General features: G+C 49.2%; 1 protein-coding gene across 1 annotated transcript in view; it reads right to left on the bottom strand.

The window, feature by feature from the left end:
* Positions 1 to 18,011, bottom strand: part of KIRREL3 (kirre like nephrin family adhesion molecule 3) — a 141,220-nt gene that overhangs the window by 49,206 nt on the left and 74,003 nt on the right. The window contains 2 exon segments of the mRNA XM_075034913.1: positions 5,140 to 5,290; positions 9,025 to 9,182. Coding sequence (XP_074891014.1) covers positions 5,140 to 5,290; positions 9,025 to 9,182 — 309 coding nt within the window.

The following is an 18,011-nucleotide window of genomic DNA, read 5'->3' as shown; positions in this document are numbered from 1 at the left end:
CAACTGGTGCTCCGTTTCTTTTCTTCTTTTTACATGATAAGCATCTAAACGCTTTAGCAGCAAACAAAATTTAGGGGAGAACTGACAAAAGCAAAGGAGAAGAGAAAAGGGTGCAGTGTTTGGATGAGGAATAAGAATACCCAGAGTTTTAATTCTTCATGACGTCTGAGAGGGGGTGTTAGACCTCTAGCTTTAGGTTTTAAGGATGGGACTTCATTTGAGAGAAAAAGCAGAAAGAAATGGCTTTGTGGAGAGGTTTTCTAGGTGTCTGAAGAACTAGCTGTCCTGTTGCAGACCGTGTTGGGGCTGTGGAGAGGAGCTGAGGCCAGCTCATTGATCCAGCTGAGGGGCTCTCCTGCCCTTGAGGTGGGAGTCTGATGCAGCGTATGCAAAAATACATCCTAAAATAGGACATGTTATGCGCTCACCTCCACCTGCTGCCCCTCTCCTCTTCCTAAATATCTTGGCAACGTCCTTCCCAGCTGGAGAATGGGGAAAGGCTGCAGTTGAGCAGCCACCCTCCCACCCAGCACCCAAGCATCAATGCTGACCTGAGGGAAGTGAAGCTGGTTGGTACCCACTGGCCCAGGGGACCTCCCTTAGCATCCCATGTGGGTGGGCATCCTGGAGCCCAGCGCCTGAGAATGGGGTCAGCCTCACAGGGCTTGGAGGAGGTATGATGCTTGATGTACCGCTCAGATGCTGTGAAGCCACGGCTCTAACGCAAGCCCAAGGAGTGTCGTTGTGTTTAATTAGGGATGAAAGCTTCCCTGACGGCTTCTCCCTCCACCAGCTTCATCTACCATACGCAAGTCAGGGTCCTGCTAGAGAGACATGCCCCCGTGGCAACCGCTCGGTGCCTTTGCTGGAGGGTACGGGCTCTAACTGGGCATACTGATGAGAGAACAGCTTGAGTGCCACCCCTCTTCTGGGTACCACTCTGCAAAGGTAATGGCAACGGGTGAAACCTCACACGTATGAGGAGCTGAGGAGGAAAAAGCAATGCTGTCCGCAAAGGCACGGGATGGGTTGGCGCTGGCAGAGCTGCAGGGGAGGCGAGGAAAGCAGAAAGCCTGTCCGTGTGCCAGGAGAGCAGGACAGCATCCTAAGCAGCCCTGCGGTATTCCAGCCCGCGAGGTGCGGGGTGGCTTGGGATCATCCTTGCAGCAAGGCCACCAGCTGGGGATGAAAGAGGAGTCTCCCAGGTGGCCTCAGCAGTGATTTTGGCTGGGCGGCAGCCTGGGCGAGACAGGAGAAGGGAAGGCGGCTGGCCGGCGGCGTGCTGCAGTCCCCCGGCGTGCTGCAGTGCCTCCTCCTCCGCTTCGTCCCCACCTCATTAGGCCCTGTGATATTTACCCAGCCAGAGCCCCGCTTTGTTGCAAGCAAAGCCACCTGCCTTCTTGATAGGAAATTATGACGGGGAAATTATAGGTATTTTCAATTTACCCTAATTTCATTTTAAAATGTGCAATTCAAATGACAATAAAGATGGGCGCAGTTGGGAATATAAATGAGCTTTCCTAACATAACAGCCCAGAGATATATAGTGGGCTCCTAATTCATTTGCAGGCATCCTGACACTTCCCTATTGTTATACAACAACAGCTAATCACCTTCTTTTGTTAAGTATGAATCACACTTCTCTTTAGTAGCTTCCCCATTGTTTGATGGTTTAGTAGCTGTGCCTACGATTTACAGAGGAGCCTCTTTGTATTAAAATGAGCCCGGCTCCCTCCTGCACTCAAAATAAAAAAAAAAATGGAGATTAAAAAGAAAAAAAAAAAGAGCAAAGGAAATGAATTAAAGTCTTTGATCTTGCCTTTCACAAATGGGATTGGGCTTTCTAATATTGCAGTAGCTTCCCCGCGAGGCGGCGGGTGCTGCGGATAGCGTGGGTTTGTGTGCGCGAGTGTGTTTTGGGGTATTTTAAAGAAAAAAAAAAAAAGAAGACACAAATTGTAACTCATCAGAATGTAATTCCACTCGGTTACAATTATAATTCCTGCCTGGCTTCTTGTAATTAATTTGAATGATGGAATCAGATAGAGCCAGCCTACAGGCGGCCGGGAGGAGAGCGTGCATGCAAATGCTTCTGTGCCCAGGTACCGCGTATCCCCGCGAGCACGCTCGCACCAGGGGACCAGCGTCGCTCCTTGCCGGTCGTGCAGTCAGTGAGGCACCTGAGCAAACCCCTCAGCTCCCGTTAGTTTAAATTAGCACCTGGGAAATGATCGCTGGGGTCACCGGCTGAGCTCCCCAGGCTGCAGGCACCGTGCTGGCTCTTGCACTGCCAGGTGCAGATCCCTCGCCATGCTCCTCTCCCCTCCGGACCCCCAGACAAGCCCTTCCAAACCTCTACCCTGAATCCAAAAGCAGCCTGTGGGCCAAATGAGGAGGAACGAGGAGCTGGAAGCAGACTAAGATGCCTCTTCAGCTCTGGACTTTCACACACCCCGGTGGGAAGCACAAAGGGGAATCAAACACTCCAGTGCTACAAGGATAAACACAGTAGGAGACCCTCCGACAGTGATGTGGCTCTCATTTGGCTCATCACCCTGGTCCACAGACCCTCCGCTTTTCTTCCCCTACTCCCACCTCCTGCAAGAAACACAGATGCGGTCAAATCCCTTCTTGCCATGAAAAAAAAAAAGGTGTAAAAATGAGCAACTGCACATGTGTGTGCAGAGGCTTGCAGCAAATGGCTTTGGATAAGCAATAACCCTGCTCCTCCCCATCCCGGCACGCTGGATGTGCATTTCCATAGAGCCACTGGGCTCTGGCAGTATAAATAGTTTATGGCATATCAAACTATTAAACATGATTTTAATCCCACTTGTGATGTTCTGCACATAACTCACAGGAGGCTGACTTTGATGTGGCTGGTGGAACGGAAATCACATTGAACAGATGTTCCAGCTGGAGTTGCTTAGCGTTTCCATTACAGACCCTGCTCTGGTTTTTTTTTTTTCAGTTCCTCTTCCCCCCCCCTTTTTTGGGGGGAGGGGAGGGTTTTATGACTCAGCTATTTCATTGCTGCTAAGATGGTCAGGCAGTGCCTGCATGAGATTGATGGGAGCCAAACTTCAACTTTGCATCAGCTGAAAGAAGATATTCTCTCTCACCATGCGCATACACCCTGTATAGGAAATAACCCCCACCCTGGTGTTTCTTTGCTGCGTCTGAGCATTTTTGATGTTCTTTTGAGTTGCAAAAGAAAATGAAAGCAGTAGGAGTGATTTACCAGGCTGTGGCTTCCTGGGAGGGATTATTTTTGGTTCCCTGGGATTATTTTGCAAGGCCATCTCTTTCAAACCGTGCAGCTGGGCAATGCTTGCTATGGTATGAACAGTGGAGGTGGAGATGTGCAGGCTCCAGGGTGAAATGCGGCAGGTTGTGCCAGGCTGGGGAAAGCTCACCAGCCAACAACTGCTGCCTCCTTCCTTATTCTTGCAGAAACCACTTCTTTTTTCCTCCCAAAGTGCTGCTTCTCTGCTAGATGTTGGGCGAAGACGCATGGGAAGGACCTCCTTTCATCGCTGGGGTGGTGCAGAGGGGTATGCGCTCTACCTTGCCTTTGCAGCCACTCTTGTCCAGGACAATTCCCCAGGAATGGCGCAGATAACTTTTGCTCAAGAAAAGTACCTTTAGCTCTTTGCAAAGTGAAAACAGCCAATTGCCAACAGCCAATTACACGTTGGGACGGAAACCTCATGGACTGGGCAGCAGCTAGAGCAGGCTCTTGCATCCAAGAGGGGACGAAATCCACCCCACCACAGGCTGGTTAATGCATCTTGGTATTTTTCTGTCCCTCCATCACCCATCCAGCACTGCAAAATTGATATCCTCATTAGACCTCATTAAGAACAACATACTTTTAATAGCTGGATAGGATATTATTATTATTACTTTCACAGCATGGAGTATTTAATGGCTCGGAGTGGAAATTGGTGTTCTTTATTGGGTCTTTCTCTTTTCAAAGCGGATTCCATCAGGCTCAGGGATTCAGCTCACGTCTCCTGCCCCACACTGTACAGCACAGTGTAATGATGTCTCCGGCTTTGAGTTGTTTGTGAGAATGCGTGTGCGTCTCCAGCTATTGTAACTGTTTGCCGGCTGTGAAATAACCCATGCTATTATCTCATTTTATCTGGCCGGTTCTGTCAGGACATGCTATCCAGAGACCCAAGAGCCTGTTAATCTTCCAGCAGCAAAAGCTGGAAGTCTTAAATGGTGAATTTTCTGCTGTGCTTGAGTTTGTTCAGCCAGTTTTAATTGGACTCTGGAAAGCAGCTGGCATGCTAATATTGAACACCCTGCATTTGCAAATTGTTGGTAAATACAGCTGCAGGAATTGTGCGTGCAAATGAAGCCCGGCTGGAGGGAGGTCAGGATGAGCCCGAGAGCAACAGCTATTGCAGAGGAGGAGGGAAGAGATCTGTGAAACATGAATTTTTGAGGAAAGAAGATTTTGCTTCATGGATTTACAGTAAAGGGTAAATGATATGGCTCTCGACACACACCTGTCCCCAGCAGATGGTGATTGACGCTAGCTGTATTTCACGGGAGGGAGACTTCCCACCGATTAGGTGTCTAACATGCTATCTCAGTGGAGAACAATACAAAAAACTTACTGTTGTACAGCCTGTAAGACTGGAAACATGTGCTTTTATACCAGAAATCTAAATGAGCCTTATCTCTGCTACTGGCCGTGTCCAGAGATGCTGCTTGCTCAGCCAAACGCATTTGGGATCCATCCCTGCTCCAAAGACCCCAGAGGGCCTAGATCAGGGCACACAGTCAGGCCACGTGCAATGGCCACTGGCCACCCAGAGCATGGCAGCTGGTGCTGCTTTTGCTCAAAACCACGGACACAAGGCACAAAATCTGGGAAGCAGCCTGTCCCTGTGGGTGCTCGTGTCCATCTGGTGCCCCAGGGAGCTCAGGGGAGATGCGATCTCCTGTCTCTGACTTCACTGTATCAATGTACCAGTAAATCCCAGTAAAGGCAAACCCTCAAATCCCAGCATCCCGCTCCTGACTGGAGTCAGACCCATGTGGGCAGCCCTGGGGCAACGATAGAGAGAGCAGGGAGGCTGAGATCACGTAGTACCCAGCTAGCTCAGCCGACCGTGTACTCACGCTGGATATCAATGGTGACGGAGGTCTCCTTCCCACTGGGAATGGCTTTGTTGGTGGCGCGGCAGACGATGCTCTCCCCATTCTCAATGTCGGAGGGGGCGATGAAAAGGGTGCTCATGATACTCTCCCTCTTGCCGTCCCGGAGAAGTGTCTGTGGGAGGAGAAACAGAGATGAGAAAAGGCAGTTTCCTACAGGAGAGGGGCTGCTTCTCCTGGCCGAGGGTCATGGCAGGCTCTGCACGTGCGCAGATAGCCCTCGCTCATACGAGTTTCGCAGCCGAGCAGCGCTCTCTGCAATAACAGTTCCTCTGGCTGGAATCTGCCAAGAAGCCTTAGGGGAATAGCATAGACAAATTTCACTGCACTTCCCTGGGAATTGGGCACTTAACTCCCATCTGCTTCCCTCCAGCCTTGCTGTGCCTGGGACTCCAGCGAGATACATGTCACCCACTGTCCCAGGAAAGAGTGAGCCGGGGCACAGATAGGGCAACCAGCTTCCTGAACCTGCTGTCACCTTCTGCATCTATGCCAGGTGAGTGCAAAAAGCTGCCCGGGCCACTTTACATAGCAATGAGTGCTGATGCTGGCTGCCAGCAGCACGGGACTGATCCTGGCCATGGGTCCCTGGCTGCTGTGCAGTGGTCCAGCCCAGCCCATGGTAAATCATCACCACTCTGGCTTGCCTCATGCTGGTGATCACTGTGATGGGGATCAGAGGATGCTGGAGATCCAAAACCTCGAGCCTGGTACAGCAGTGGTTAACCAGCTCTATCTGCTCAGCCTTGGCACCTTGTTTCTTCCCTGGACTTATCTGACTTTTCCAGCTGTGGTGCCCTGCCATGCCTTTATCAGTGAGCCCTGCCTTATCAGACTCCTAATCCTCCTGCACATTCTTACAGACCGCGGTCACAGCACCTTGTACCCCTGTCTTTGGTAAACTAAACTGATCAAGCCCTTGGAGACTGTCAAGGTGTTGCATGGTTTTCAATCTTTTAATCATTCTCTGGGCTTTCCTCTGACCTCTCTCCGGTTTATCAACGTCATCCAGGGACCAGAAATGCCAGAAACACAGCTTTTCCCAGCTGTTGATAATAGTGGTAAATGCCCACAGATGCACCCATCCCTTAACTATATATTTTGGACCCTGCCAGGCAGTTTTTCTCTCCCAGGCTGTATCCTTCAAGTCTCCTCCTCACAATGTAAGACAAATGCTTTATCAAATTATAAACATACGGCAGCAAGGCTAATGCTTTCACCACCTGGGTTCATTGTGACACAGTGTTCATGCATACAGGTTTGCGCCTCTCAGGTATGCTAGACAAGGAATGGTGCTGAGAAATTGTCACCACTATCAGCCCAGAAGCTGGAGAGAAGTAGGACCAAGACCTATTAGTATGTGATCATCAGGGCCTGACTGCACCAACAGGACTTAATTTCCCTGATGAACCTCATCTGGAGACTCTACCCAAGAGCTCTTCACCCATAGGCCCAGGAGCTGTATTTAAACTCTGGCTCTAGCTAAAACCCTGCTTTAGGTGTGGTGATGTAGACTAGATTTCCTGGCTTGACTTCAGAGCTGCCTCAGCGCTGTGGACTTTCTGGAGATTGCTGCACTGTGGTTGACCCTTCTGTGACCACCAAACCTGCTCTGCTCCTCTTGTTCTGTGCCCTTGGTGGTAAGGATGCTGCCCTGTGCTTGCTTCATTGTCACCTTTTGTGCCCTTCCTTTGTGGAACAGCCCCGCTTTTTGAGGATGTGGTGAGCCCTAAGCCTGGGCAGGACCTCCCCCCCCCTGCAGTGCCCCTGAGCTTTGCGTTAGCCTCCAAACCCTGCAGGATCCTGTAATATCCCCTATGGCTATAGGGACCATTCCCTGTCCCCTTCAGTAGGGATCAGGGTAAGCATAGAGGTTTCAGTCAGCTGTGGCTATTCTGTACTGCCTGGCTGTGATTGCAGGGGGGCTGCATATTAATCAGTTGGTGGCTTGGAAATTCAGAGAAGCAAAGAAATTCTGACTCTGTATAAATGGTTTCAGGCAATCAGTAACCTGAACAGGGTTCCTTCTTGGTTGACTGGAATATCTGGATCAAATGAAATCTGGGTTGGGTTTTAGTTGTCTTGAAAAAGTAGAAAGAAGAGAATTGAGGAATGATATTAAAGGGAGCTTCAAAAGAGAAAGGTTTCTCAGATGCCGAAAATCAAAACCTCCCATTCCAAAAATGTCTAAAATTGGCCATTAGGTTTTCTGAAGGCTGTTTTTCTTTTTTAATATGACAAGGTTAAGACAGCCACAAAAATGATCAAATCTGGATTTCCTGTGTATGTGTGGGGACTGTGGTGCTTCAGGTGACAAGTGCTGATGCAGCTGGTGCTGGCTGACCACCCCTGTGCATGCCTGGCTCTGGAGCATTGCATCTCCCTGTTTGTGGTAGGGATGTGTTTGTGGAAGGGCCTCATGGAAACCTCCAGTAAGTCAGGAGAAACTGAGGTTCAGCCTCAAACTGAGGTTCTCCTGACCCCAGGAGGAGGGGATGATGTTTCCCCCATGCAGAACAGGACTCCCCTCCCAGATCATACCTGACAGCAGCTTAAAATGCCATGGAAATCTCTGTACTGCATGTGAGATGGACCTGCAGCCTGAAAGTCTTTTTTTTGTTGGAAATATTTTAAAGAAAAATAAAGGGCATTCTTCCTTCTCTGCTACCTACTACTTGTGGGCCTGAAAGGGAAAGGGCTTAAATGTTGGCTCCCCAGGGCCAGGTCTGAGCAGTCTGCAGTGGAGAGGAAGGCTTGGGGTGAATGGGATAAGTTATAAACAACTGCATGTCAATGGCCTGAATTTTAATTAATTCCACTTGATTTGAGAGAGGGAGAGGTCAGTTCTCTCTGGCTTTAATTAGTGCTGCCTCTTGCATTGCATGCAGGGAGCTGGGCAATTTCCCCCTCTGTTCACACCCATTGGCTGCAAGGAAGCAGCTCAGCTTTAACTGAGGTATCAGTGCGCTCTGCAGACTGACAAGGAGGAGAGGAGGGTGTTTTGGCTCCTCTGCTTTTCCAAGCAGATCAGGATGTTGCTGGAATGAGGCTGGATGGAGGCTTCACAGTGGTAGCAGAGGGTGAAATGTTTATTAAAAGATCTTCAGGAGCTTGAGAGGAATGCCTTTGACTCCTGACTTTGAAGTTTGCTTGCATTACAAATGGCTGCAAACTGACCCATTTTATGTCTTGAATTTTGTTCTTTAGAAATTTTCATCAGAAATGTCAAGTGTTGCTGAATCTTTAGCACTTACCAGACATCAGGCATCTATAAACAGGAGAACATGCGGGTACCCATTCTGAGTACACTGTTGATTGCTCTTTGATGTTTTCCTTTATGACCCAATAAAGGCTTTCCGTTTAAATTAAAAAATGCCAACAACCCCGACAATTTTTCATGGAAAATTGCAGTTGGAGGAGGGGACATATGTCACTGCAACCACCTTTTTGATTCAGAGTTTCTGCTACAGCCAAGGCCAGGTCAGTGTTGGCTGTGTGGTGCTGTACACAATATTAACACCACACCCAGGTGGGATTTTGGGGGGAGAAGTGGGCATGCCAGGCAATTATAAGCTGTGAGAGGGTACAAAAAGCCAGACAAATTCAGACCAGAGCCCTTTTTGGTGGCAGTCTGTGGTTGCTTACTTGCATCCTCCTGACTGTTTTCCTCCCAGCCTTTCCATGGGGAAGGCTGTATGGGGTGATGCAGGGTGAGAGCCTCAGCTCTGCAGAGCTGAAGGTGCTGTCCTAGATGGTTTGGGGCTGTGTGAAGAGCAGTGTCAGGTCTGGTACACCTTTCTGAAGCAAGGGAAGAGCACAGCCTTTGTCCCCAGCCCCATCCTGCCTCACCTTGGAGTACGTGGCTCCGTTGATGACTTCTCCTTTCCGCATCCAGATGATGGAGGCTGCTGGCTTGGCATTGTCTGCGTGGCAGGTCAAGTTGAGGGGGTCTCCTGCTCTCAGGCTGATGATGGGCCCCCCCATAATGACAGGATCATCTGGAGGAACTGGAAGAAAATAGCACAGAGGAGACAATGTCATTTGCTAGCATTAAACCAACCTTTCTGGAGTTACCTGTGGGGTCTGGGCTGCCAGGACTGGACTGTCACCTCGCAAACCTCTGCAGCTAGCTTTGACAGCATGCAACCCCATCTCACCACGTTGTAGCTGGCTTGCCTTTTTGCAGCTTGCCTGAAAGCTGTGCCCCAGATTTGAACTACAACAGCAGAAACTGGCTGAAGTTTTAGAGGGGACACAGGCCAGGTGGCTGCCTGAGCTTTGCAGTAATAGGAAGGATTAAGCCTGTGGTAGAGAAATCCACCAAGGGCTACTAAATATTCAGAAACACCTCTGGCCCGGGATGTCCCTGAGGTGCAAACTGTGGGAGGATGGTAAGTATCTGGAAGAAATATCCTGGCTTGCTGGCCCTACTCTTCTATTCTTCCCCAGGCAACTATAACTGGCTGCTGCTGGACTCAGGATATGGGGCTTGGAGGGGCTTTGGTCTGACCCCTGTTCCTCTGACTGCAAAAGAGAAGGTAGGTGAGGGTGATTTGGAGGAGAAGGGCAGGGGAGCTGGGTTTGGACTGTTACCCATTTCACTTGAGGGGGGGGGAACAGCTTACTATGGGCTTCAGGTGTGTTGTTTCCAGATGCCTGCCTTTGAAGAGGGCTCCCTCGCCAGCCCTCTGTCACGGAGGGATGCAGGAACCCCTGAGCACTCCCTTGCTCTGCTTTGATTTCCCTGTTGCTTTCACTCATCATCTGTGCTGCTGTCTTACTGCACAAAAGGTTGCGAAACTTCTCTCATTCGGTCAGACTCCCTCTTGCTATGGCAAGTCTTTTAAGCATCTCCCTCTGTGAAAGCAGATTTTTGCCGGGGGTGTCAAGGCGATGTTTAAGATCTCATCCTTCCTTTGAGACCACCTCAGCCTGACAGCCTGTGTGAGGCTGCATCCTCATTACAGGACGTGGCTTTGCTGGTATCACACAGCCCCATGGCCCCTCCGTTTCTTGTGTTGGGAAGTACTTCATGCCAGAGACAAGGAGGGATGGAAACAGGGAAGCAGGAGATGAGGGGCACCTGAGCATGGTCTCCTCTTCTGTTACTAGCTCTCGAAGCCTGGCATCTCTAAACACCCCTGGCATGGTAAGAGATAGGAAACTCAGCTGGAGAGAGGGGCTGTCCTTTCATCCTGCAGAGAGGACCTTTCGTCTCTACTACCCTGATTGGGTTTGCTCTAGCCAAGGCCTGCTCTGAAGATGGAGAGGTCTGTACAGCTGTCAGCTTAGCTGTTCCCAGCCAGATCCTTTGGGAAACCAAATGCTGGTCTTGTTAGATAGATGTGCTGCCCACCCATCTCATGGCCTCTTTCAGGAGCTCTTGGGGCCCATGCAGCATTGGGAAGCCAGCAGAAATGTAGAGGACGCAGTGGAAAGGCATCCCTGTTGAAGCCCCTCTTGCTCAAGCAGAAGAGCTCATGCTAGCAAAGGAGATAGGAAGAAATTGCTGCTTCACACCCAGCTCAGAAGCAGGTGGCAAAAGCCTCCTACCCTTCAGCATCCGTACTGAGGGGATGCAGCTGGGGAAAACCTGCCAATTTTCCACTAAAGTGGAGCTGCTTTTGTTACAAGTCAGTGCTCTTTCCCCCTCCCTGAGCTGGCTGGCACCAGGCTCAGCCATGCAAAGCGAATGTCAAAGTTGGCCAAAGACCTCTCTGAAATCCCCAAGTATGTCTCTGCTTCTGCTCCTGAGCTGTCCCAGCATTTTAACTGGCCAAGAAACATTTAAAAACTCCTCGCTGGCTCCTCCAGTGCTGGGCAGAATTCAGGAGATGGAAAGGGATTATGTTCTCTGACAATTCAAAGGTGGCTGCCTGCATCAGCGCAGGATTTGTAGGCAAGGCAGATGTGCTGGTTGCACACAACGCTGGTCACACACACATCTGCCAAATGCTGTGAGTAATGGGATTTTTCAGCTCAGTGGGTGGAACCTAGGGACCGGGGAAAAAAAGCTTTTCTACACGGATCCAAAATGTACTTTTTTTCAGGCTACAAGAGTGAAAAAAAGTGAAAATCTGTGGTTTGGGTTAGTTGAAATGTGTCAGCTCCTGAAATAAGAAAATGTGGAAAATTCAGCTTCATTCTCATGCTATTTAACTATTAAGGAAGTATTTCTTTTCACTTAAAAAACCCCAAACCCAAACTACCACCTTTCATTGGATGAGTTTATACTGCTTTAAAAAACCCCGAACTGATATTTTTCAATAGTTTTTTTCCCCCCTCACTGAAGCTATTAATTGAATTTGACCTCAGCGTGTAAAATACTGGAAATCTATCTTGTGAAGCAGGGAAAAAAACAACCCACAAGCCTTTCTTTGAAGAGCATCTTGGAATTAAATGAAGGGACTTTTATGGTGGGATGTTTAATAATCCTGACTGATGTCCTGTAAATGGCTAGTCCCACTGGCTGACATCTGAAGACTCTTTTTTTTTTTTTCAGCCACTGGCTTAACATCACCCCCTCAAAGCAGTCCAGCCTGTGCCTTAGCTGCCCATGGAACCTAGGGGACAACCTAATGCAGACCAACATGGCACCACTTGTCTTCCCTGTGCCAGAAAACCTTATTTTCTAACCCATGTTTTGCTCCTGTTTGTCTCTACTGGATTAGCAGCAAGACTTGGGGAGCTGTTTAAGGAGATAAGAGAAGGAAAGAGAATGGGTCCTGATTACATCTTCCCAAGTAAGTGGTTATCATCCCCCAGTTATTCATGTAGCCATGAATTGTTGATGGTCTCCAGGCTCACTAACCAGTGGATCTGTTTGGGGAGGAGAGGGTCTGATGAATAGGAATTAGTGATGTCTCTCAACAGCTCTAGCTTCTGCAAAAGGAAGGATGGATGTATTCTTTCCCCACTCAAACTTGAGCCCGGGAAAGGAGGAGGAGGAGGAAGAGAAGAATGAAAGATAAAAAGGGGAGAAGAAAGAAGGGAAAGCAAGAAGCTGGTAGCACAGAGCCATGATCCATTATTCATCCACTGTGCTCCCAGAATTGGTTATTATTATAAGGCACCACTACAGAATCTGGTCTCCTAATTTTTAATCACGTAGATGTAGAAATGCCAGCCCTTCTGATTAATACAGAGATATAAATAGGAAGAGTTGTTTGGGGTTGGGGGGGTATTCCTGACAGCAAAGAAAATGGAATTAACCTTTACATGCCTGGAAAGTTTAAAAAGAGAATGAAAGAGAAGGGATCCATGATGGCTCAAGCCCACAAGAGTAGGAACAAGCCAGAGATGGATGACATGCAGCAGCTTATGGGGTGGGAGTCCAGACAGATTATCCCCAAATGGACATTGCCCTGAGACCTTCTGGGGTGGGAGGTGAAATGCCCCAGCAGAAGGTCTCCTGTTCCTCACAGTGTACTCAGGACCTCAGTTAGAGAACTGTTCTTTTCTTCACTGCAGACAGAACTTTCCAAAGAAACAATGACAAGCTTCTCCCCATCAAACCCCTGATTTTTCTGTCAAAATGCAGGGCTTGCTGAATATTTTTAAACCAGCCTTGGACAGGCATTAATCTTCTCCATAGCTGTGGGCTGCCTGGATGAGTAAGGACAGCTTGGGGTCTCTGCTCCTTGCCCTTTGGAGCGCTTTGGGAGAAGCATGTTTTATAACACATCAGCATAAAGAAATACAAATAAATGAGTGTTGCTCTTGGGCTGTGCATTCAGCAACTTCTTAAATTAGTTGGCTAGTTAGAGGCTTTCCTGCATACAGTCCTGCCCTGCAAGACTTAACTGTATGATTAATCAATGAGACCACGCAGAATTATTCAGTGTTGAACTAATACCCCAGGCTAACACTGCAGCTTTGGCTAAGGAATAACATAGATGTCTCTAAATGCTCCCGGCAGCTGGACAGTGTTGTGGCAAGCAGACAGTCTCAATTATTAGCAATATTTATTGAGATAACAGGATCCTCCAGGCAGGAGTCAGCTCCTGGAAGTGGAGAAAGCAAAAAAAACCTGCCAGCCACCAGCACTTGCTCCTAATTAATGCTGACTATTTTTTTTTTTCTGTTGATGTGGCTGGTACCTCCTTGCTGTTGGGTTTGTGTAACAAGCCTCCTCTTCTTGGGACAGTATTAAGAGATTCAACCTCAAATGCTCACTGGTGGGGAAGGACCACCCAGCTGCTGGGCTGGAAAGACAGATACTGAGCAGCCCCTGAGGATTGCTCTGAGCCATGTATCTGCAAGTAATGTTCAGCTGACATGAGACTCAGCACAAGTGTCCCCTGAGGAACGCGATCCCTTGGGTAAGGCATCGCTGATGCATTGCTCATCATCTTCCCTACAGGGTCTGTGGCACTCAAGGTTCTGGGCTCATCTTAGATGTGTGTTAAGCAAATAACAGTGACCAGAAGATGCTTTTGGTGATCACGAACTGTTGCGAGGTGTTTCCTAGCTCCAAAAGCTGAATCTAAGCATAGACCAAAAAGCATCCCCAGCACTCTGCAGTGGATTGCTAAGAGAACTTGGTGGGCCAGCCACCTTCCAGCAAGACTGTGCTCTGCAAACACAAGGCCCCATGGAGATGAAGCTAAGCCAAACAAAGGTATGTTTGCTCCTGTATTTTGTCTCCACAGTAAGGAAAGCACAGGGAGCCCCAGGGAGACAGCCTGAAGGGATTCAGCTGGCTCAGCTCACCCTCTCATGCAGTGAGGATGGATCTGGAAGCTTTGCTCTGGTACAGCAAAATGTTTGTGTATTCAGACGTCGCATCGCAGGCTTGTCAAAGAGCCTCTTGTAGACAAGTCAAGCTTATGAGGGCATCATAGTACACTTGCTCTGGGTGACTGTAACCAGGCGCTGCCCTGATCTGCATACAGCTGCTTGCTGTGTGGAAGTTTTTGCAATACAAACCCTGCAAAGAGGGGTTTCCTTTGCAAATCTGATCTCTGCTCCTGGTGAGGTGCTTGTGAAAGAAGCAGGATTCAACCTGCAGCCTCTGTGGTCTCCTTACTTTTCCAGGAAGATCCTGTCCTGCTCCAAAAAGAAGCAGGTACTTGCCTTCTGCAAGTGGTTAATGCAGCAAGACTGGCGGGGTGTGACTTTGACAATAAGCTTGGTGTTAATGATGTTCAGCAAAATGACAAGTTAATTAGCTGCTGTATCATTCCTGTGCTCCACTTGGGACTGGCGTGTCCTCTGCTCTGCTTGATAACTGCAGGGAACTGCCTCCTCTTTGCAGCCAATGTCTGCTTTCCCTGCCAGCCTCCGTTTTGCAGAGGCCAGTGGTGTTGCTCTGCAAGATGCTCTTGAGATCCTGGGAGAGGTTTGGCCACACTCATGGATGTTGAACCCTGTTTGGTACAGGCATGGAGAAAGGCTGGGGAGCTGATCAAAGGAAAAGAGCAGCTTTCCTACCAGGTGAGATCAGAAGAGATTGGCTTGTCTAATTTGGCAAAATGAAGGCTGGGAAGACTATGGCTGGTTGCAGTGAAAGGACCGGGGGAAGGACAGGATAAGACAAGGCAAAAGCAGGAAAATTTGGACACTGGGGAAGAAAGAAGGTTCTCTGTTTCATCAGGTATCTAGGATAGCTTCCCAGGAGGAGGAAAAGGGGCTAGAAAACAAAACTGCTTTTAGGATGGAGCTTGCTACACTGGATAAGAGAATCCCCTTACAGGGATTGTGTTTCTGGCAGTAGTTTTCCAGCAGACTGCCTAGGGTCTCCCTGTATTATCAGGCCTGAAGGCTACAAATTGTGAGGGCCTACACCACTGCAGAGCAGCTTACAGCTACAAGAATGTTTAGCTTTTCATTTATCAGGACTTTACACATTTAGGATTCACATTTCCAGCAGCTCTTCAGAGTTAGGAAGGATATAAACAGGCTCTTAGGTTTTGTCCAACACTTTGAAGGCTGAGATTTTGCTATGTCTGAATGCTGTCACGGGTTATGTTTTTCAGGACAGCGCTAACTGGAGACTTATGGCAAGTCTGTGGGGCTCGGTGACCTGCGCTCTGGAGGAAACCTAATCCTGGATTGCAACTGCACCTTCCCCTCAATCATCTTGACACGCATCTATTCTACCTCTCCCCTTCCCAACGCAATTAGGATTGCAGTCCCTTTGCACATGAGGAGCTTTGGCAGGTAAGGAAAAAGGGATGATACTGAGCAAGTGGTCTGAGTTTGCAAACAGGGTCAGTCGTAGGGCTGAGAGTCCTGGCTCCAACTTGTAATATTCCCCTCTGCAAGCATGACTGACCAGATTTTCCTTTACGTCTGAAACCTGGAGACCATTTCTGTCTGCAGGCTGCTCGGCAGGATGAGGCTCAGTTCTTCTGTAAGGGAAACAAGCAGCGAAGCTGCCTGTGTCCTCCTTCCCTACATAAGGCAGGCTGAAAAAAATTCAGTCCGCGTTGTGCACTGTCAATTTACAGAGGCTGCACTGGCTACGGTGCCAACTCTGGCATTGCTTCAAAGCATACAGCCCCCCACCCGTGTGCTGCCAGCCTCTGGCCCTGCTGAGATTGGTGTGGGATGGAAGGCTGGTCGTTTGGAGGATGCCTGCGTGACTGGCACCCTTTCTGCATCTCTCCCATGCCAAGCCCTGGCAGGGTCACCCACCCTGGGAAGGGTGGCAATGGGCTGGGGCTCTCGGATGGCAATCGCATGGTCTGTGCAATACAGACAAGTCTTAACGAACTGCCCCAGAGTCCTTGCTTGGCCAGGGATAGATGGCAAAAGGAGGGTGTCATGGCTAGAGGTCCTCTGTTGTTCCTCTGTGTCCAGCCCCCATCTACCCCAGCCCGATGCAGCTCTGCTGCCTCGTTCTTCTTGCTGACCCAAGGGAGCTGAGCCTGGACAGCCTGAAAAATGCAGGGCAGCTGCGGGTGCCCCTGGAAAGGTGCCTGGCTGCTGCTGAGTGAAGAAGGAGAGGAAACAGATGCAGGCGAACAGCACAGCCTGGGGAAAACACGCTAAAAAATAAATCAAAAGAAACAAGGGGAGCAGGGAGAAAAATAGTGATGAAAGTTTAAATAGTGCATCTCTTTCTCGGTCCTATTTGTCTTGTGGCACTTCAGTGTGTGCATGTCTGAGCGGGAGAGTGAGTGGGTGGGTTGCCAGCAATGATGTCTCCTCTCCATCCCAGGCGGACACAGTGATGCTGCCCTGGCAGCCAGGGGAGGGTGACAGCTCAGCACCCAGAGCAACCTGCATCCCTCCTGTCTGTCTGTCTCCGCAGCTGAGGTGAGCCATAGACCCCCCCTCACATTAGGAAGCTCATGGGAAACAAACTGCTAATATTTCCTAAAACTTTTTTTTCCCCCTCTAATGATTTATCTCTGTTTTCATCCAGCCAGTGAAAGTCCCACATGTTCTAGATTTCTTTGGGTCAGCAGGTTGGATTTCTCCAGTGGAATGGTGTCCTGCTGGAGAATGCGGATTCCTCAAACCCTGAAAAACTTTGCAGAGGTGGCTTCAGTTAATTGCAGCAAAACTCTGCCTGAACTTGCCAGCTCAGCTCCGCTTTCCTACTCTCTGCTCAGGAGGGGCTGATCTTCCCCCCACCAAATCCTCCAGGTCATGTGGAGGACTATCACTGTAATACTCTGCTTTTTCAAGCTGGGGGGGAGTTGGTCCCAGTTTCTTTTCTAGAGAGTGTTTTCAATATCTGATTTTCATGTTGGATTGGAATTAAACCAGATTTCAAAGTTCTGAACTCCTTTGTGAGACACTGCTCTGGGCAGCATCCGTTTTTGGAGAAAACACAAACAGACCTGACACAGGATAAGTGAGCATTTGTATTCTACTGAAAAGCTTTCATATGAGGGGGGGGGGGGGGAAGTTTTGGCAAACAACTCCAAGCTTTAATAAACAGCCAGATGCTGTGCATGCAGGCAGACAGGTAGCTGGCCAGGTATTGATTGTTTACTTGAAATATTCTCTCCACAAAGAGTAAGAAACTTAAAATTTCCTCTTCTAGTTGAAAGGGAAATACAACCCCAGCAAATACATTGCATTTGCCAGTTCATCATTTAATTCTCCCAGTCAAGTTGGTGTTTGGATGGATCATGTCAACAGCTACTGCCAAGCCCTAATTTGGGTCCTGAAGTCTTTGGAGGGAGCTGTTTTGCTTTGTTTCTGTCCACAATAAGTTACCTTCGCTCTCCTTAAACTGAAGGGCATTGCTGACGACTAAGAAGAGAGGCGGACGCGTGACCTGTGGCAATTGTGAGTAATGGCTCCACTTCTGCCTGTCAGGGGATGGAGGGAAGGTCAGGGTAAAGCTTCCTAGATGTGCGTCGGGAGGGATGGGAGAAAAAATTAACTGCCCAACTGGCCTTGCTACCACTGTAATCATGTTGATGCAGGGAACTGTGCATGTATCGAAAAGGGGAAACTGAGGCACAAATGGGCTATGTGGTCTGCTTAACTGGAAGTGAAGTCATGCTGAATCCCAGGCTTTCCCAGCTGGATCAGCCCCTTGTCCCTGCTCCTGTGTGACCGCAGCTACCCTGCACTGAGACCTACGGCACTCCTGTGCTGGGAGCAGGGCAGGACGCCATCCTCTTTGGAGGGAGGGCAGGGGGCTGTGGTTTTGGCATTTCACACAGGCACGGGGGGACTCCGCAGAAGCTGCAGCATCTTCAGCAATCCTATGCCGGGCTATGATTTAAGACACTTTTGGGGATGATGCTAAAACTAAACAGCATAGCCTTGTGTTAATCTCTCTTGGAGCCTATAAGCGCCGCTCAGCTTGTCAGCCAGCAGGCACAGAGAAGGAGCAGAGACCTGGCGGGTCAAGTCCCTAAGCCTGTGAA

The sequence above is a fragment of the Buteo buteo genome, chromosome 9, assembly GCF_964188355.1.
Source record: "Buteo buteo chromosome 9, bButBut1.hap1.1, whole genome shotgun sequence".
NCBI lineage: Eukaryota > Metazoa > Chordata > Aves > Accipitriformes > Accipitridae > Buteo > Buteo buteo.
The sequence above is the reverse complement of the archived record's forward strand: the minus strand, read 5'-3'. Positions and strand labels throughout refer to the sequence as shown.